At 46.6% G+C, this 21,889-nt stretch overlaps 1 protein-coding gene across 4 annotated transcripts in view; it reads right to left on the reverse strand.

The window, feature by feature from the left end:
- Positions 1–21,889, reverse strand: part of Aff1 (ALF transcription elongation factor 1) — a 163,738-nt gene that overhangs the window by 31,979 nt on the left and 109,870 nt on the right. For 3 of the 4 annotated variants that reach the window (XM_057771554.1, XM_057771557.1, XM_057771556.1), the window contains 4 exons: positions 17,727–17,771; positions 12,342–12,428; positions 10,557–10,593; positions 7,655–7,706 (listed from right to left, as the gene is read on the reverse strand). In XM_057771554.1, coding sequence (XP_057627537.1) covers positions 7,655–7,706; positions 10,557–10,593; positions 12,342–12,428; positions 17,727–17,771 — 221 coding nt within the window. The remainder of the gene's footprint in view (positions 1–7,654; positions 7,707–10,556; positions 10,594–12,341; positions 12,429–17,726; positions 17,772–21,889) is intronic. The other variant, XM_057771555.1, reaches the window with a different exon arrangement.

Below are 21,889 nucleotides of genomic sequence, written 5' to 3' on the forward strand. Positions count from 1 at the left end.
ATTTTCTAATGGGAGAAATGACAGAACCGGGCTCTTCATGAATGACCACATGCATGTGACATGCTAATTCCACCAAGGAACTGTTTCAGCAGAGAATGCGCTAAAGCTGTCTGTGTAGGATTTCTATAAGGAGAACTGAGGCTGGGTGCGCTGTGCAGGCTCACACATCTGACCCAAACAGTCGGGAGGCAGAGGCAGACCCATCTCTGAGTTCAATCAAGGACAATCTGGTCTACAGTTTCGGAACAGGTAGTAGGGCTACACAAAGAATACCTGTCAAAAAAAAAGAGGAGGAGTAGGAGAACGAGGAGGAAAGAGAGAAAAGAAAATTTTTAGGTACTTATAAGTTGAAGATCTCATTCAATGTTTATCAAATAGAAACTAAATTCTTATTTTACCACGGCTAGAAAACACGGCCTTCAGTCATGGGACTTGGCAGTTGGCCATCAGAATGGTATGCCAAATAAAGTTACGTAACAGGTTTGCCACTAAGCCGACTGGGCTAGGAGACACAGCAAAAGGTATTATATTTGCAGGAAAAACTCACACAACGGGGAGGGGGTCCTGGCCAACTTGGCCATGTGTCGTCAGGATTAACCACAAACAACAGACCTACAAGAAGAAACCGTGCCCCTTAGCTACTGGGTTTCTTTTGTACGAAACTAGAAACTAATCTTTCTTAATTTTCAGTACCACAAAAGATCCTGTAACCCTACCGCACTCCCATCCACAGCAGAGAATTAAAAAGTTCATTTATGTTTCCCCCTTGCTACGGAATAGCACCTAACTTCTGTGGATATAGTCTCCTTAAGTCAGTAAAGGCGTACGCAGGGATTTCGAGCTCATCTGGAAACACCAGGCACCATGCGAGTTCTCCTTCCATAAATTATAGAGGATGACAATATGTCTGCTGGTATAAAATCTATTCAAGTCTCGAAAAGTGGGCCAGGTCTCGGGGAAGGAAGACTGCATAAACACGAATCTTAAGAAAGCATTTTAATCACTTATGTAAGCTATTAGTGCAATATATACGCTCAGTGTTTCCTATGGCCTAAATCTGTGAGCATAATTTACTTAATAAAGAATTGAAAAAGCTGGCCAGAGCTGGGGTGGTGGTGCACACCTTTAATCCCAGTGCTCAGGAGGCAGAAGCAGGATCTGAGTTCAAGGCCAACATGGTCTACACAAACAAAATGTCATGGGTCAGTGAAATGGTTCAGAGGGTAGAGGTGGCTGCTTGCCAAGCAGATTGACTGGAATTGGACCCCGCCCCCCCATCCCACATGGTAGAAGGGGGACCCATGTCTAGCCTCCACACTATCACCACTCTGAGCATAATGGGTAAGTATGAGGGCAGACAGAAAAATGTTTTCAAGAAGAAGAAGAACAAGAGGAGGGGGGAGAGGAGAAGAAGAAGATGAAGAAGAGGAGGAGGGGGAGGGAGAAGGTGGCACATGCCGTTAGGTGGGAAGGTTGGGGCAGGAGGCAGAAATTGAAGCTCAACTTCAGAGAAGAGCAAGTTCAAATTCCAGGTCAATCTGGACTACATGAAACTTCTCAAAAAAAAAAAAACAAAAACAAAGACCTAATGTAGCTCATATGATAATCAGCAGACAGAAGTACACCGTCAGAGTCTGCTGATCCAGCCGTGAGTAACCACAACCCTTCCGGAACACAGTTTAGGACAGATGTGGGTGACTCAGCACACGTCAGGATGCTGCCGGGAGGCAGGCAGTGGGGAGTCGTTTCAAAAACTTTCAATAAGAAACGTGTATAAACACCCAGTTTGCTTAAAAATCATAATAAAACCTTGCTTAATAGGGGAAATTCATGAGCGTCATTATGATTTTCCAGAAGGAGAATCTCTACTGTTGCAGAAAATGGAGCTTGGGCACAAAGGAGGAGTCGGCTGCTCTGTCTCCTGGTTGTTCCATCAGCAACTGGGTTTGTGTGCTATCTGTGAGGAAACTGGTCTCTGAACACAGAGGGTGAGAGGAAGCACACCTGGGTAAGGACCTCTAAATGAGAACTGAGATCTCCCTGAGCCAGTCCTGCTCCTGTGCCTAAAACCTAGGTCAAAAGAGCAGCAGCCCCCAGGGATGGGCCCTTCCTTATCCATCATGAACCCCAGGGATGGGCCCCCCTCCTCAACCATCATGAATCGCAGGAATGGTTCCCCCTGTCCTTGTCTATCGTGAACCCCCAAAGATGGGCCCCTCTCCTCGACCATTGTGAACCCCAGGAATGGTCCTCCCTCCTCATCCATCGTGAACCTCAGGAATAAGCCCGCTCTCCTTGTCCATCGTGAACCTCAGGATGGGCCCCCCTCTTTGTCGGTCATGAACCCCAGGGATGAACTCCCTCTCCTCATCAGTCATGAACCCAGGGATGGGCCCCTCTCCTTGACCATTGTGAATTCTTCTGAGGCAAAGTCGAAGACATTTCCACTTTCATGTTCCTGAACCTAGAACACGGCACACACTAGAGTGCTGGCCCAAGGGCTACTGCTGTAGCTTGGTGAGAGAACTCTTACTTAGCGCTTCTGAGGCCCTCCATGGGCTCAGTCCCCGGAAAAGACGGACAAGAGGTGAGAGTCTGGGAAGATGGGAAGAGGAGAGGAAAAGGCGGGAATAAAGAGGTAGCCGTATCACAGTTATGCCCACAGACCGTGTGGTGGTTGGGAGGCAGAAATGGCCACTTTACAATCTGGACCTGGGATGAGAGAGGGTCCATCCCATGGCCTGAGATTCCCTTCGCTCTGGCCAATCTATTTGACATGATAATCAGAGGACCTGAGATCTATGAGAAATGAAAAGACCTCAATTTAGCATAAATCAGTAACTACTGGGGTGAGTGTTCTGGTCCCCCAGAAAACAGAGTAACTTTAACCCTTCAGCACTGATCCAATGCCGGCTCCAAGCTCCCAGGTAAAGCACTCACCACCAAATGTCCCACACCCATGCTGTTCAGAAGGAGCCCAAATGCTACAGAAAAGCATCTCGGACCATTGATAGGACAGGTGAGGTGACCTGGGATGTCAAAGGGTCAGACACCCCTGGAGCTTCTATGCAGATGACTTTTGCATTCCTGTCCTCCAGCAGAATGCATGGCTGCGGGCAGGCTCTGGCAGGCACGCTTCCGTGAGTCAGCCCAATGTTACTGTGCGAAGACTGAGAGACAAGCCTTGCTTTCTTCATTTCCTAGAACTGGGCTTCTCCAAGGCTTACTCTGCAAATATCCAACACCAAAGAACCCCAAACTATTAAATAAACTCAATTTCTGGCTTAGCTTTTAGTTCCATTTACTTGAGAAAGAGTAAGCTAAAAGCAGCGGCCTGTAGCCGCTGAGTCCTGATGGGGACAGCGGCTACGCTAAAATGACAGGGACAGAAGTGACAGCCAGTGAACACGTGAGGGTGTGTATCATTCCTCAGCTCCCAAATGACCGGGGACAGTGGAGGCAGAACTCCAAGACACCCGGAGTTCCACAAGTGACAATTTACTCTGACTTCTGTTCCCTTGTTTGTTTTTCAGACAGGTTCTCACTATGTAGCCCGGGCTGGCACAGAACCCACTGGCATTTGCTGCCTGGCACTGGTTCTTTTACCTTTTGGAGACAGGTTCTCACAATATAGAACCAACTATCATCAACCCCCTAATGCTCCTCACCTCAGCCTTCCAGGTACTAGGATTACAGAACCACCAACTCTGACTTCTGGTTCCTTTTTGAAATAGGCCAGAAATATGCGCAATAATCACCTTATGGGAGGAGTGGGAAGTTGCAGATTCTCAAGAAGAGGGTAGCACATATCATAAACACAACAACAAAAAAACAGAATCTTAAGCCATTATAACAAATGCTGGAAGAAGGAAAAGCAATGGGGGAGGGGGAATGGAGGGAAAGAAGGGAAGAGAAATGCAGGGGGAAGGAGGAAGAAAAAGGGAAGGAGGGAGGAGAAATGGAGGGGAGGAAGGAGAAATGGAGGAGAGGAGGGAGAAGGGAAGAGAAATGAAGGAGAGGAAGGAGAAGTGGAGGAGAAATGGAGGGGAGGAAGGAGAAGGGAGGAGAAATGGAGGGAAGCGGCAGCAGGAGGAACAACAAAGGCTAGGGTCCTTACTGCCCTTCAGTGCAAAGCTCTGGTTCCCTCCTGAAACACATAAGATGCTCCTTTCTATATGCAAGTTAACAGTCACTGTGAACACCATAACCCTAGGTTCTCAATCACTTGACCCAGTATCCCAGAAGCCAGGTGCAGAGTGCTCAGCAGTGATGGCAGCTGCAAAGGTCGACCTGCAAATCTATAAACGAGAGCACAGGTGTGCGCTCCCGTGGTCCTGAAGCAGAGGGGCAACACCTCAACAACAATAACATAAGCTCCCACCTGACACAGTTTCCACAATTTGTTTTTGATGATAATTGTCCACCAACGACACATTCAGTTAGAGCTGCCAGTGAGAATCCAGGTAAAACATCTCCAACAGTATGTGCTAACTTTATATGAAATGGGAAGAGAAAAATTATTGTCTCACGTCGATCTGATTTAAGTTAACTGGGACAAACTGTGTCGTCAGACCTCATTATAAAGGACATTTGGGGACTGGGTGTAAGTGTCCAGATGTTTGAACAAGGCCCACAGTTCAATCCCCTGTACAACAGAAAAACAACACACAAGAAACAAGGAAAGGCAGGAAGGCTGGAAGGACTAGAGCCCTTCGGCTGACAGAAGTCCCACTCTGGTGGTTAGAACACACACACACACACAGCACAAACAGCACACAGTACTCCCGTCTGGACCAACATAATAAAAAACTAGCACTACTGAGATAACTTGAATACTCAGGTTTATCTATGAGAATATGGGCCTTCCCCTGGCTATCACTAACACCGCCTCTGCCTCCTCCTCCTGAATCCCAGCTTTCCCTCTCCTGAACATAAATTTCCAGGGAAGTCAAGCTTCAAATGGGAGACTGACTTCTGTCCTTTATTCCTTTATCCAAAGTAGGGGTTGAGTTCAGAGCCAATAAATAAATAAGTGAGGGAAAGAACCTCTCAGTGCAGGGTGGGGGGCGGGGCGGGGCGGGGGAGGAGGGGCGGGACAGGAGGCAGCACCGCAGTAAAAGTGAGTAACAGTGAGCAAAGGCATGGGCACGCGGCACCCCAAGGGCCTGCCAACTGCCCTGGACTCCAGAAAGGAACCGTACAAAGGACACGATAACATCAGGAAGAGGAAACACTCGGTGTGCTGTCCTGCACTGCTTCACATCTTGGAAAGGAAGTGGACTGCAAAGTCGGCACCAATGAGTACACAAACCCTCCCTGAACGTGGAGGCAGACAACAGGACTGATACCTCATGGGATACCGCCGGGGCTCTGCTGAGAAAGGGTCTCTGAAGAGAGTAACTAAAGCTTAAGACGGGCGCACACAGAGCAGTGTTCAAACACACACTCCATGCGGACAGACATTCTACCAGGGTGCACCTCAACCCTCAGCTGGGCAGACCGAGAGTTTACCACCTTGCTCTCATTCTGTTTTTATGTCCGCTCTTCTTTTAACGAGCTGCTTCTAGATCTACCAGGATGAAAACTGATTTTTTTAAGTCACAGCATGAGCAACCCTGTAATTATCAATTCTGATGTGCAAGGGACAGCACACTATTGCAACACTCCACCTACCACCCCGGCAGCCCGAATACACTGGTGAGTCAAATTCGTCACTAGCTCTAAGAAACCCACCACACTAAATGAGAATATTGTGGCATAAATTAACTCTCTCTCCACTAAAAGTCAGTGCATAAGTGAATGACTTCCTCTGTTCATGAGGTCCGTTTCATTTTGGCACTTTGAACCCAGTACCCCACTGAAACTGCCCAAGCTTTACTACCTATCTGCCCAATCCCCTTGCCTCCCATCCTCACCTGCCCCTGAGCCTTTACCCTCTCCCTTAGCCTCCTGAGAATGCCTCAAGTACTTGTTTCAAATATCAATTAGCACTTTTTATTTAGAAAATTCCATCACAGGATATAAGTTCATTTGCAATGGACTTTCGAGCTTCTCTGAGTTCCGTGGTTGCTAGGCAGTTACTAGGACACTAGGCTGAGTGTGATGGGCAGGGAGGAAGTGACTTCCGCCTACTGCCAGGCAGTACTACTCAGGCAGCTTCTAGGGTGCAGCACCCAGTCAGCTTTCATGCTTCACCCACAGACCAGGAAGAGTTACTTCCTGCCCTCAGTGCCATTGCTCTGCAGGTTCTGCTCCCTGCTGAAGGGAATGCCAGGTGAATCCTGAGTTTCAGTTTTCCCTCCTGGATGCCCCAAAGACAATGGCCAGGCCCTTCTCTGGTGACCAGGGCTGAATGCCCAGCATCCAACTATCACGAACAGAGCAGAGCCTGACGGCCTAGGACATCTCAGAGACGCTCACAGCACTGATCCTTGACCCGGGCTCCTCCTCCTTTCTTGCCATAGTCTAAGGCAGTGATTCAAAACTGCCAGCAAAATTCCCCAAAGTGAAAAAACAAAACAGAAAGGGGAAGCACGTGTGACATGGGTCTGTTTGCGGTCGAGGACTCTCAGAAGCAGAAGCGCCTCATGCACCAGACCATAATAAAATCTGTTCTGACCAAGACCCCATCCTTCAGACAATGACATTTTATCTATCAAAACTCTTACGTTACTGTTCATTTTTCTATGTTGAAATGAAAAATCACTCCACCAAGGAGCTGGTCTTTGATGACAATGACTTAGCCTTGTCTCATTCAGTCACAGCGACATGCAATAATCTCGCCCACTCGATTCAGATTTTAGCAACGCCTATCCTCCAAAACACGGAACAAAAAGAGTAGAAGCGGGCTGCAGAGATGGCTCGGCTGTCAGCATCACTGGCTGTTTTCCCCTGAGGACCACAGTTCAATTCCCAACACCCACATGGTTCACAACCATCTACAGCTTCAGTTCCAGGGTATCTGACGCCCTCTCCTGGCCTCCTCGGGCACCAGGCATGAACTCTGAACTGAGAGCACCTGCACCATGCCTAACAAGTGAGTGACAACTGAGACACGGAGGGAGGAACCTGAGCAGGTCACCTCACTGGGTTCCAAGCAATGACTTCTGGGGGAGAGGGGGACGGGGTAAAGAAATAGTAATTTGATACTTTGAAAAAAATAAATTGGGTCAAAACGTTGAATTAAACATCTACAACGTGAGATTAAAGTGTTCCAAAAACCCAGAATACATTTAGATGTGCCTGGCCTGGATAAGAACATCTGGGTGGCAGAACAAGCTCCTGCTATTAAATAGGCCAGAAAATAGCAGAAAACCTCATTCCACACATCCCCCAAATCCAATTCCCAAAGCTAAAACTACTTAAGTCTGAATTTTTAAAAGCCAAAGCCTTCTGAGTTCCACAGTCAATGAATAAATAATAGCTCAAAACCTTTCTTTCCAGAAAACCCCTGGGCATATTCTTCTATAGTACATAAACCTTGATCCAGACGCAAGCGTGGGTCATTTCCTCCCTCGACAATGCAGCCATATTTTATGGGCGCCATTAACTGAAAACGGGAGGGGGCATCTACATAATGGACATACACGGGAAGTTTCAATGTCATATTATCAAATTTTAATAAATGAAGTTGGTTTTCCCTTTTTTTACTTACGATGTTCCTTGCTGGGAACTGGGATGGGTTTTGCACGGTGAGTCATATTGTTCTGTGGGGAGAAGACACAGTCAAGAGTGGCACAGACAAATTTGTAAAGCCATGAACTGGAAGTTCCCTCTTCTCTGCTTCCTCCCTCTCCCCAGACACAGTACAAATTCTGTACTGGCCACTGCACTTGGCACGGTCCCCTAAGACAGCATTTATGGCCCTGTGATGGAGAAAGCTTATTCAGAAAAAACATGTTAGCAGCAATTCTTACTAGGCCAGAGCTACTGTGAAGACAGGGCTTGAGGGCCACCCCAACTTGCTGGTAACTTTTGAATGGTGGCTGACAGTTTCTGTTCTTGATGACAGTTGACTGGGCTCCTGTGGGTGCTCTGTGACAATGCTGTCTTCATATCCCACCGGTCCCTCCTGGAGTCAATGTCCCATAGCCTAACGTGTTCACTCAGCACCTAGTATAGACTGCCTCATAGAAACCAATGTGTAAAAACATCTGGCTCAGTCTTCAAATGTGCTTACAGTTGCCCGAGGGACATGGCCAGGTCCACAACACCCAAACCTAGCGCAGTGTGCAGTAAGTTCATATGGCAATTATGTAAATTTAATGACCAGATTCCATTAGTAATGACCAAAGGCAGCAAATTATGAACGTGTGAGATGGCTGAATCACGTGGAATTTGTGGGATTCTGCCAGTGTGGCTGCAAGAAGACCTTCAGGAGGAAGGAGAGCTGCTGTGGAGAAGTGGAGGAGTCAAGCCCTGGTCTGTCCCAGGTGAGGATGGGTGTGGAGCGCAGTGACCAGCAGGAGCAGGGGTCAGAGAGAGCCAGGTTCACGGAACTCTGGATCCAGGACAGAAAGTTCCACAGCACAGGGGTGCCTCAGAAAGATCGGTCCCTAAGTCATACCCTGGTGAACCCTAAGGTCGTGTGTCAGAGGGGCAGCATCAGGGGAGTCAGAAAGAACTCTCCCACCCTTGAGTACTTGCAGTTCCCACTCTCTCCTCACGGTGGCAGCAGCCCTCATATTTTAAACTGAGGCCTAGCCAGCGGGAGAGGCATTCTCAAGGACTCCCTAAGAGGTCATCCAGGGCTGTAAACTGGAAAATCTTAGGAACCATGTTGTGTGAGCTCAGACATAAACAGCAGCAAGCTTGTGGGAAAGTCCTGCACTTCTCTCTAGACTTCAAAACCTAAGTACCAGCACCCATAAACCCAGTGTTTAAAAAAAAAAGGTAAGAATTCCAAGGCCATTCTGGAATATACGGTATATAGAGTGAGTTCCATAACAGCTAGGGCTACACAGAGAAACTCTGTCATCAAAAACAAAGCAAAACAAAACCAAAAAAATGCAAGCAAACAAATAGTGGCATTTTTTGAGAAATGCAAGCTGTCTTCATTAGTGTTTCTGTGGCTGAGATAAAACATCAGGACCAGAAGAGCAGCTTCGACAGGAAAGGATTTGTTTGATCTTAGCTGTTGTATCCATGACCCTGGGCTGGCACTCGGCTCTCAAGGCTACCACTCAATGGGTCCTGTAGCCTCCCTCGGATTGGCTGCCCAAGTGCTGGCTCCAGACAGTCACCCATCTCAGTCCGTTACTTTTGCAACTTACACAACACTGTGGCCACATAATCAGGGCATGGCGTGGAGAGGCCGTGTGGTTCTGACTTCTCTTTTCGTTTTGGTTTTTCGTGACAGGGTTTCTCTGTGCCGCCCTGACTGTCTTGGAACTCACTCTGCAGACCAGGCTGACCTCGAACTCAGAGATCCGCCTGCCTCTGCCTCCCAAGTGCTGGGATCAAAGGCATGCGCCATCATTGCCCAGGGGTTCTGACTTCTTTATACGATGGCATTCCATCTTTCTGACAGAGAACAGCATCAGACAGCAGAGGAGGTCAGGTTTCATGTGTGTGCTTGGAAAAAGGAAAAGGCTGAGGCTCCGTCCCAGTCAAAGTTGTCTGACAAAAAGAGCGCCAGGAAAGGCGCGATCTCAGACTGCAATCCATTCAACCCTCGTCTAGAGGGCGCTACTCGGCTTCTGGCTCTTCTCATTTCTTCCCTCGCTTCAAATCTTAGAAATTCGAGCAAGAAAAAAAGGAGGAAAAAAGGAGGTGGGGGGTGTTTAGTGCACACACCTCTGTGGGCATTTATTAATTTCCCCTCCCTGAAGCCTCACTCACACAGCACAGACCCTGCTGTGGAGGTCCTCTGTCGCAGACTAATACTTCATTCCTTAGCCGCCATCTGCTGCCTGGCATCGTCACCTGGGTCACTGTCTCTTCCCCTTAACTTGTCCTGACGAACTGAATGATTACAAATATCCCTGAGGCCCTGAGAAGGCTTGGCATGCAAATAAAACATCAGGACGGGACACCTCACTATGAGTGGTCACTGCTGAAGAAGGCTGGATCCCGTCAGTTTCCAAGGCTATCCAGAATTTACAGCCCTTGAGAAAGGGACCAAGAAAGAATCCCTCAGATGCAGAGGAACACTGAGCTGCACTCAATGTAACACATCAGCAGATGTAGTGGCACCCGCCTTTAATCCAGCAGAGGCAGGCAGATCTCTAAGTCCAGGTCAGCCTGGTCTACAGAGCTAGCTCCAGGACAGCCAGGGCTCCACAGAGAAACCTGGCTCAAAAAGCAAAACAACAACAACAGAACTATGGGTCATGCCACACTAACTTGTATCTGTTTAGAATTTCAAGAAAACCGCTTAGGTCAAATGGTACCTACAGAAGAGAATTGACCTGCGCTTGCTTTCTTTCCTATTCTCTTGTGGGCATTTGTTACAAAAGTTTCATCATTAAATCTGGTAACATTAAAAAAAAAAAAAAAAAAAAAAAACAGCATGCTTTGTTTTATAATGTAATACTCAACTCCAGATATTCACTTACTTTGGCTTTGGGTTGCAGAACTGATGTGCAGAGGATCCTAGAAAGAGAAGTTCATCGTTAGACATGTGGGGCCTATACAGGGCAAACCATTCAGGTTTACACAAATGACAGCTCTCAGATATGGAGAGATGAAGTGGTGGTCAATGGCATTCACTGAAGACTCAGAGCACCCAACCCCCTGTCAGTCATCAGAGCACTGAACAGACAAGATGGATAGATATGAGGCTTTCCTCACTTCCCAGCTTTCTACGAGTTCACTTTTCCTTCGGTGTTGAGCAACTGTATCTGCATAGTATAAGGCTTTAGTTTGAAACCATTACTAATGGACCTTCTGCTTACAACAGTATAGTCATAAACTGGGAAGAATAATGACAGTAAATGTGGGCTTTGGTAGGTATAACTTCTGAAAACAGAATCCTAGGAAGGACTGCCTATAAATATGAATGTATGTTACGGGACCAGATAGAATGCAGTGTTTGGGATACACTTGAAGGTTATTTAAAAGTATACACTGATGACAGAGAGATAGCTGAGGTGATGGTCAGGAGCTCTTCCTACTGTTCCAGAGACCAAACATCAACAATCGAAAACACCAGTGCCAGGAGACATCGCCCTCTTCTGGCCTCTGTGGGCATTGCAAACATGGGGGTGCACAGTCACAGTGCAAGCAAAACAGCAATATATTACGTTTCTTAAACTAAATTACGTTTCTTAAAGTAAAAGTCAGAAAGAAAATAATGGCTGTGTCAAGACACCACTTAAAAACAGGTCAGTGACTTCTTCATTTGTTATGGCAACCAGAATTAGTGTCAGCTGTTCACTTTAAAGAAAATTTAGGAACTATGAGACATGAGAGCTTTGCTCGTGTATATTCATACAGATAATTGAGCCTGGAAACCCAAACTAGCAGTAGCCAATCAACCTCAGTTAATTTCCCTCTCCCGGTTTTCCCGTCTCTAGAAGAAAAATTCTCAAATGAGACACTGGATTGAGAAGTCCTGATGCTATAAGATCTAAAAGAAGCTTTGTAGAGTCCTAAGACATTCTTACCAACATGAGATGGAGAACAGACTACCTAAAAACCTACTAGAGTTCTGTAAAAGCTAAATTGTGAACTTTAGCCCAGTCTCCAAAGATTCCAGCTAACAACACTCTCACAGCAACATCCTGGACTTCTCACTCGTGTGGACGTGGATCTGTCCTACACCCCAACCTCCACATCCGGGGACACTGTGTCTGTCCTACACTCCAACCTCTCAGTGCTGGGGACACTGTGTCTGTCCTACACCCCAACCTCCACATTTGGGGACACTGTGTCTGTCCTACACCCCGACCTCTCAGTGCTGTGGACACTGTGTCTGTCCTACACCCAACCTCTCAGTGCTGGGGATGCTGTGTCTGTCCTACATCCCGACCTCCACATCTGGGGACACTGTGTCTGTCCTACACCCCGACCTCCACATCTGGGAACGCTGTGTCTGTCCTACACCCCGACCTCTCAGTGCTGGGGATGCTGTGTCTGTCCTGTACCCTGATCTCACTGCTGGGGACAATGTGTCTGTCCTACACCCCGACCTCCACATCTGGGAACGCTGTGTCTGTCCTACACCCTGACCTCTCAGTGCTGGGGATGCTGTGTCTGTCCTGTACCCTGATCTCACTGCTGGGGACAATGTGTCTGTCCTACATCCCGACCTCCACATCTGGGGACACTTTGTCTGTCCTACACCCCGACCTCCCAATGCTGAGCACACTGTGCCTGTTGTGATTGATGGAATTCATTACCTTTGTAGGGAAAGGAAATCTGGAGGGCTCGGCGGTACTGGGTGTGTGTATGGCTGTCAGAGGAGGCGGCCATGAATGGGTCATTTCCTTGAAAGAGATTTGGGAAAAGAAAAGGCAAGCGTAAGTGGAATCCATTGCCAGTTGGTTCAGAACTTCAAATGCGGACGGGTGGGCGATCCTCAGACAGTGCAGTCTCATGGGACAGCTCATCCCGTGTAGAGCAACACCTGCACCGGACTACAGTGAACGCTGAACAGACAAAACTGACAAAAGGCAGATCAAGGGCTGAACGGGCCCAGCACTCAACATCGTGGTACACGAGAGCATCAGCAGGTGCCGCCACGCATGGGCAGCCCTGAGCCCTGGCAGCAGCGGGTGGAGCAGGGCAGGCGGGGCTGGGAAAGGCCGGGGCTCAGCACATTCTTCCACCCAGCATCTTCACTGCGTTTCCGGGAATTATTGAGGTTCAAAGGAAGAACTTTCCTGCCTGACTTAAACAAACAAGTCATTCAGGCCCCTGGCTTCACTGGGAGGGTTCTAATAGATTTGACCCTTCCCTGGCACAACTAGCAGATTGCCAGAAGCAGGGAGCTTTACTTTCTCAGAGCAAAATTTTCATCCTTAGTCCCTATTTTCTTGGTTAAAAGCAAGATTTCTAGGACTTACAAATGAATAAACTTTTCAGCACTATTGTATTTCTGTTGCTTTGCTCAAAAACTCAAGGGGTCAGGGAGGTGGCGGTGCACGCCTTTGATCCCAGCACTCAGGAGGCAGAGAGAGGCAGGTGGATCTGTGAGCTCAAGGCCAGTCCGGTCTACAGAGGTAGTTCCAGGACAGCCAGGGCTACACAGAGAACCACCCCCCACACACACACAGAGAGAGAGAGAGAGAGAGAGAGAGAGAGAGAGAGAGAGAGAGAGACGAGAGAGAGCGAGAGCGAGAGAGAGAGAGAGAGAGAGAGAGAGAGAGAGAGAGAGAGAGCGCAAACAAACAAAAACACTTTAAGGGGAAAGAGGTATGGCAGATTGGCAGATTAAAAGTGTATAATCATGAAGATACATCTGTATGTGCACACACATGCATGCACGCGTGCGCACACTCTCCTTGAGAGGGCTAAATGGTGTTAGACAAGCATTTCGAAATGAAGAAACTCATGTTTTGTTTTGTTCAAATATAAAAAAAATAGAATGACCTAAATGACCCAACCAAAGCATAGAGGGACCAAAGATTGAGAGGTAACAGGCTCCTCTGTCTCCCTAGATTTCACGTGTTCACACCTGCCTACAAAGAGGTCTGGCCACATGTTCACACCTGCTTAGAAAGGGCCTGGTCACATGTTCACACTTGGCTACAAAGGGGAACTTAACAACTCTCTCCCCAGAGGCAGGTGCCAGTCACAATGCACCACACTCCATCCTGTTTGAGTGACATCATCCTGCTTCTTAACAAATGAAGGTTGCATGTGAACAAGCATGTGTGGTACCTCCCTGGCCCTTCCCTACTGCCCCTGTGAATGTCACAGCAACATGGGAGAACGAGAGACCCTGTGTGTTGTAAGCAATATTACTGATGTGAGGTTTGTTTGTTTGTTTCCTTGCTTGCTTGCTTACTATGTATTTCTGGGAAGGCATTCTGCTCTTAACCACTAAGCCATCTCTCTAGCCCATGGTGCAGGCTTTGATTACCAGTTACAGGCTGTCTGCTTTGCCCCCAACTTGATCTATGTCAGCAAACAAGAGGGGCCTGAATTCCAGGCATCAGTTTTCACTAAAAAATAAGCTCTGGCCACTTATTTTGTGAGGGCAATTTAAGTGAGTGCTTGGGGACATGGAGTCAAAAACAAACAAACAAACAAAAACAGTAAGTAGAAACAAGCCAACTTTGAGGAGGGACTCTCTGCCTAGAGACCTCCTGCCTCAGCCTCCTGGGTGCTGAGATTAGCGTGTGCACCCCACGTCAGCTGCTGCCCTGCATTTAACTCAAATGAACAGCTTTCCAAGGTTTCAATCCTGCACCCAGTCAGCTCACTAGCACACTCTAGGTGTGGAGGTCACTGAAGAGCGGAAAGGCTTCCAAACAGCCTCCTAACTTTTCCAGCAATTTACTGGCCTTGTGATGACACCTGTGACCTTTGACTAACAATTACTAACAGCCTAAGGCAGCACCCGGAGCAATCAGGCAACAGTCAGGCACAGAAACTCTGGCAGACCCTAAGCTCCCAGTCTAAAAGAATTTCCACACTCCCTTAAACGCCTTAGGCATTAGGCAAATTGAGGCCATTCCAAAGAAGAGAAAGTTGCACAGGTTGCCTAGAGGCTCCGACTTCACTCCACGCCAGCCCTTAGCCCTGCCGGCCCCACAGCCACAGTCTTGTCTCTCCTCCTTGCTCATCTGAGCCCAGATCCACCTGTTTCTCTAAAACACACACTTGTCTAACCTTAAGACTTCCCACATCGCTATTAACCCCACCCACTTCCTGCAAGTCTGTCCTTGCTCCCATCACTGCATCGTAACTTCACCTTTCCTACCTTGATCCCCGTGGAAGCAATGGTATCTAAAAACCTGTCTGCATAGCGAATAAATGAAGAAGGAGCAGGCGATGATGCTGCTCCATCAGAAGCCAACACCGGAAGGCTGAGGTGATGCCTATGCATTCTCTTCCATGGGCCCCGGAACTATACCACTAAACGGATGACTCTGGCTGCAGATCCCAGGGAGTGCCCTGCGTGCACTGCTTCCCCTTCATCAGAAAGAACACTTACAGCCTAAACACGGCTCCAGAAAACCAGTGAGAACAGAAACCAGACACCACCATCATCTATGGTTGGTTTTCACTCTTAGGGAACTGTCTGTAGATTCCTGGCAATCTGGACAGATTGCTGAACTTTGAGCAGGACATTGGATCACTACTGGGGTCCCCTGCTAGCTCAGACCCCTCCTTCGACCATAAGGAAGCTAACCTCAGAAAGGATAGAGCTGGTTTTTTTCTCTGTGAAAAGGCCCATGCCTCTTCAGTTGTGGGCATTCTTCTTTAGATTACCACTTTTGACTTCCAAATGGGAAAAATGCTTGCATGTTTTGTTCAAGCATCCCCAGTATATCTAAGTGCATTACAGTAGCACTGTGGGGGGAGGGAAGAGAGGGTGGATGTTTTCATTAGTGCCCAGTACTATCATCCCTAAAGAGAGGATATGTTTGTCTTATACTAACAAATATCAAAACCTACAAGAAAGCTGGGTGGTGGTGGTGCATGTCTTTAATCCCAGCACTAGGTAGGCAGAGACACACGAATCTCTGTGATTTGGAGGCCAGCCTTCCCTGGTTTACAGAGTGAGGTCTGGGACAGTTATGGCTACACAGAGAAATCCTGTCTTGAAAAACTAAAACAAAAACCTACAAGACGCACTGCCCATAGAGGGTCACCCTCCCAGCCGTCAATGTTGGCTGGGTGAATACAGAACAGACCACACACTGCTGAAGCATGGTTAACAAAGCTCAGAGACAAACTGGGGCTCAACCTGAAGATACAAAAAGCAAAGCAGCCAGCCACTGACTCTTACCTTGACCTCAGTCTAAAGTGGCGATCCTACCTCCAGGCTGTGCGTGAGAACTGTCTCCTCCTGTTTTATAATCCTCTTTAGGACTGAGATTAAAGGTGTGCACCACTGGGATTAAAGGCATGTACTGCCTGGTTTCTATAGCAACTAGTGTGGTTGAAGATTAAAGGTACGTGTATTGTGGATACTAGGATTAAATGTATGTGTTACCATTACCTGGTCTGTATGTAAGGCTGACCGGTGGAGCTGCTTTACTCTCAATCTTCAGGAAAGCTTTATTTATTAAATTACAATTGAAATACCACTACACACTGCTTCAGAGAAAATACTAAATAGTAATTTATAACTAAGACACTATTTTTTTTGAGTTTATATATGGAGTATTTTAGCACCCAGAGAAGTAAAAGGTGATACCAAAACCTGAGCGAGGTAATTAGCTAAATATTCAGTCATTGCTCGTTGGCAAAAACATCAGCCTTTAGTATTGCAAAGCACGGCTCAGAAGAATGACCGAAAAGCCCCAGCTACAGAAGGAGGAATGCTGAGTGCAGACAGAAATGATGTAAGCACTGTTCACATATCCACCCAAATACTTTCTGCAAAGATAAATAAATAAAAATTTACCAAAAAAAAAAAAAAGAAGAAAAGAAAGAAAGAAAGAAAGAAAGAAAGAAAGAAAGAAAGAAAGAACCAATGACCTTATTTACTGGCTGCAAACAACAGCACTGGTTAGTATTTTTGCAATGAAGAGGGTAGATTCAAAGTAAATTTGGGGTAAATATGTATTTTAGAGGCAAAAATAAACAGTAGAAAATACAGTCCATAGACCTAGAACTTCAAAATAAATCAAACCTTATAATAAGACACAAGAATATTAAGACCAACAGAAGCAATTATAAGACAGAGTAAGAAAGAAGCACACGGGCCCCAGTAGCCACAATTATTAAATACAAACAATAAAATAAGCTCCGAATTCCTAGGAATTGGAGCAAAAGTCACATGATATTTACACAGTTCTCTGACTTGACAAAAGAAAGTTCGTAGTTCAAAAGAATCTACTAGGATTTTTGTTTTTAAGGAATCCATCATTCTTATGCAAGAAAACCAGAGTGAGTATGCAGTGTATACATGAGGGTGCATTAACAAGAGAGGTTATACATATGGCGGTACACTACAGGACTCACAAGGAGCAAGGAAAAACAAAGTAACAAAAAGAAGCCAGTGAGGAAGTCTAAATATGGCCACTCATCTCCCTCTCTCCTCCTCTTCCCCTTCCCCAACTCCCCTCTAACCCGTTCGCATGAGTGCACGCGCGCGCGCACAGACACACACACACACACACACACACGACAGAAACACACAGGATCTCACTAGGAAACCTTGAAATTTACAGAGATCACCTGTCTTTCTCTGCTGTGGATTGCTAGGAATAAAAGCACACATTGCCATACTTGGCTCCAGTTTTTCAAGTTTCGAGATCTCATTAAAGAGGCCATGAACACCAGGTTTCACTGTATAAAAACCCAGAATCAGGATACGGGGCTATTTAAACCTGGTGTCTCCTATGCTACACCCACATAAGGTTTTTCTTCTGTGGGACATGAGCACCAATCCTCGGTCGCTATGGGCAAACAGAAAACTTGTCTCTCAAGTACAACTCTGCTCCAAATTCTTGCCGTTGTAAACGTCATCTTAGCAAGTAGAATCTGGTAGAGATGGAATCACGCTCCATGTCAGAATGGCACTGCTCACGAAAGTGTGCTCACTTGGGCATCTGTCTGCTTGCTTCAGGATGTCGTCAAATGACGCGCTGTAATTATGGACTTACCTTCAGAATCTCTTCAACGCAGTGAGCTTCATTGGAGAACGTCTGCTGCAAAGGAAATGAAGAAAAAGCTCAATGTAAAAGGCTCAACGGGGAAGTGATGACAATGGTGGGTGCAGGTGTGGATTAGCGCAGGTAGACTTGCTTCAGGACCCGCCCTTCACAACCGAGCACTAGTAACTGCACTGTAGAAGACTGAGTCAAACCACTTCATCAGGGGAAGAGTGAGCAGGAAGCTGGAGGCACACACACACCCACCAAACTAAATGTGACCGTTAGGTTGAAGCTAACTGTGGACAATGTGTCTACACAGAGTGAGAGCTGGGGACACTTGCCTGGCTTGCGTAAGTGCCCTGCTAAAGAAGGAAGGAGGGGAGGGGAAAAGAGGGGAGGGGAGTGGAGGGGAGGGGTGATGGAAGGGTTGATGAGAGGGAAGAAAGAGAGAGGAACATGTTAGTGAATCTAAGTGGGCAACAGGTGTAACAGAAATGGAGGCACCAGATGAAATTAGGTAACACAGCTGACTAGCTTACAACATCCAAGGATAAGCTAAGAACATAGACACGGAGGTCAACTGAGCACGACTGGAACCACTGTAGAGCCAGAGTGCAGTCACTCATAGCTCTTCACTGAAGTTTTCTAAAACTCATCTTATGTTTAAAGATGTGTGTGTGTGTGTGTGTGTGTGTGTGAGAGAGAGAGAGAGAGAGAGAGAGACAGACAGACAGACAGACAGACAGACAGACAGATAGACAGACAGACAGACAGAGAGAGAGAGGGAGAGAGAGAGAGGGAGAGAGAGGGAGAGAGAGACAGACAGACAGAGAGACAGACACACACACACACAGAGAGAGAGAGAGAGAGAGAGAGAGAGAGAGAGAGAGGGAGGGAGGGAGAGAGACATATATGTGAGTAACCCCCAAAAGCCAGGAGGATGTCAGAACCCCTAGAGCTTGAGTTATACAAGGTTGTAAGCTGCATGTCACAGGCACTGGGAATTGAATTCGGGTCCTCTGGAAAACACCTACAAACTCATAACTGCTCAGCCATCTCTCCAGCCCCTAAAAAACTCATTTTCAATAAAAATTGAGCCTTATCTCACTACCATCGGAACGTTACTCTACAGACAAATGCTCACACACATTTGTACACAGGGGACAACACAGGGGTGAGGACATGACTGACCGGGAACTGAGACCCACTATGCATGCTTGCACTTCATCTCTCGCTAAACGGAAACGAGGACCGCCATCACAGGCAGTGCTGGAGAAACTCCAGCTTGTGGTCTGACATACCTTAAGTACAAAGAAAACAAAAAAGTGATGTCTAAAGCAATTTTTCTACATTAGAAACATGATACACAGTCCACAAATCTGCAGTTTTCAATGGCTGAGCCATCGTGCACACAGCAGTACAATGGCCCATGCCCTCCGTGTCTCTGCCACCGCCACGTCACACAGGTGATGCTCCAGTTAGTTTATCACCTCACAGAAGCAGACAGATGCAAAGCAGTCTTTCCTTGGACTCAGCAACAATATTATACTATAATACTGGTTGCTAATTCACAATTGAGGTTTATTAATCCAGCATTTGGTCTTGGCCTAATTTAGGAAAAATTAAAAAAAAAAAAAAAAAAAAAAAAAGGTACAACTTTTGCACCAGGCTGTAATTGAGTCTAACGGTCATGCCAAAATTCAAATGCAATGTGATCTGCCTTGGTCCATGTTCAAAACAAGTAAATACCCCGATGGTGATTCTGTGTGCATTTTTGTAGCTTGTTATTTCTGAGGCATGGCCAGGAAGTTCACAGATATGCAGATATGACCACAGAAAGTTAAGGAAACCCTACCCCCAACTACCAGACATTTCACTGGTCAAAAGTAACACAGTTTCCAAAAAAACATCAAAAGATGTTAAAAATCTGGACCAAAAATGATAGTGCCACATTCTAGCATAAATGTCACATTAGAAAAAAAAAAAAAAAACCCAGTGTTTTAACCTGGGCACACACACTATGACTATATGCTGACTTCAATGATTGACAGCCACTATTAGAAAGAGTCAACTGTCTCCTCCCCCAGCCTGGGGCAGGGGTGAAAGTGGGAATTTGTGGCTGGTAATTAGTTAAATGGAAAAGCATGCTATGATGAGGACCAGCAAAAGGGCTTGCCCATTTGTTCCGGAACCAGAAAGAGGTGGGAAGCACTTTCCTTAGAGATAATTTCATACCTGGGGGCTGCAGAGATGGCTCAGCAGTTAAGAGCACAGCCTGCTCTTCCAAAGGTCCTGAGTTCAGTTCCCAACAACCACATGGTGACTCACAACCATCTGTAATGAGATCTCTTGAGGAAGAGACCTGGTCAGTCATCCTCAACTTAGATAATAAAACCCAATATGGACAAGTTCAACAGAACCTCCACATACAAGCTGCCCATGCATATATTACCAGGGCATACATTTCATTTCATTTTTCAATTTCATGACTACAAAGTACTTAAATCGCTAAAAGAAGACCCCTCCCCAATCTCTTACTCTGCTTTCCCAGGGAAAGCATTTGATTCCCGTTGCTCTCTCCTACCCACACTGACTGCAGGGACAGTCCGTGTGTGTGCCCTTTCTCCCTCGTACTCCCCCATGCACCACACTAGCTCAGAACCAATATTTAAGAGAAACAGCTGATGAGATGGCTCAGCGGGCAAAGGCACAAGTGTGATGATCTGACTTCAATGCCCACAAGCCACATGGTAGAGAGAACCAGTCCCGCCCATTTTCTTCTGACCTCCATGTGTGCCATACCATATGCACACATGCACACACCGCACACGCATCTAAACAATAAATAATTATGTGAATAAAAGAAGCTACAAGAGAGTCAGTGTAGCTCAAGTCTCTCTGACTCCTCTCTCCCTCCAAATAAGAACCGAGTCAGAGAACTGAACAGGCTGCCCCGTGTAATAAAGTACAGCTCGGCACCTCAAAGTCTGCCACCAAAAGGAAACTTCCCAAAAAGGGAGGGGATTCTGAGCACACCGGTGCACTAATCAGGCTCTTAAATTCCACATCCCCCCTCCAGGCTCAGGCTCTGCACTGTCATTCCTGCTGAGCAGAACCAGGCTCTCCTGGTAGCTCTTGCCAAAGGATGAACTGCCAGTCCTGGCTAGGCGAATGAGGCTCAATGGCAGATTCAAAAAAAAAAAAATCTTATGGAACACAAGATAATAATAAAACAACACAACCCAAACCAATGACTGATGATCAGGAACTCCCAGCTCTCACGCTGTCTCTGCACTCCATGTCTGTGCTCCCTAGAGCAGGTCAGCAACCACCCTGCACCTCTGCTGTCATTCCCTCGTGGATTCTACACAGAGACCAACATTCCGGCAGCCTTCCTTCCCCACTGGGGCACAGCCTTAACCCAACAATAGCCCAGTCGATTAAGCAGAGAGTAGAGCAGCTACTTATTGAAGGCATATTATACTCTGGCACTGTATTACACTCTTAAACATACTACAATTTCCTCAAATTGATGCCACTGATTATAAAATTGATCACTAGGCTTGGCATGGAGAAATCAGTCCAGTAGATGTGTCCATCAGTCAAGATACACATCCCTATTTCAAAAAAACTTAAGATCAATTAAAGTGTCTCAGGGAACGGTGTGCACTATCCAATTTCATTCCCCTATCAACCACTGTGGTAGGCGGTTTTTACAACAGGCAGATGAAAACTGGGTGGCACACGAGGTTGCACAAAAGCTCTGGAAGCAGCTGGGCCAAGAAGCTTCAAGATCCTGTCAAACTGGCTTTCCAAAGGCTGCCTGTGCCTGAGACAACACACCGGGAGACCATTGGATAAGGTGCAGTGTTTCTTCATTTCCTTCTAAAGCAGCAAAGCGATTTTGGGGGTTCACATTTCACTCTCACTGCTACCCCATGCAAGTGCTTCAGATAGAAAGAAAGAAAGAAAGAAAGAAAGAAAGAAAGAAAGAAAGAAAGAAAGAAAGAAAGAAAGAAAGAAAGAAAGAAAGAAAGAAAAGAAAAGAAAAGCAGAATTCTGGCCACGTTCGGATCTCTCGCCTCTGAGAACAACACTCGCTATTGACATAAAAAAGAAGAGTGTTTCCAAAGGTCTTCTGAACTTTGTTTCACTAAGCTAAAAGGAACTGA

The sequence above is a fragment of the Chionomys nivalis genome, chromosome 6, assembly GCF_950005125.1.
Source record: "Chionomys nivalis chromosome 6, mChiNiv1.1, whole genome shotgun sequence".
In the NCBI taxonomy this organism is placed as follows: Eukaryota; Metazoa; Chordata; class Mammalia; order Rodentia; family Cricetidae; genus Chionomys; species Chionomys nivalis.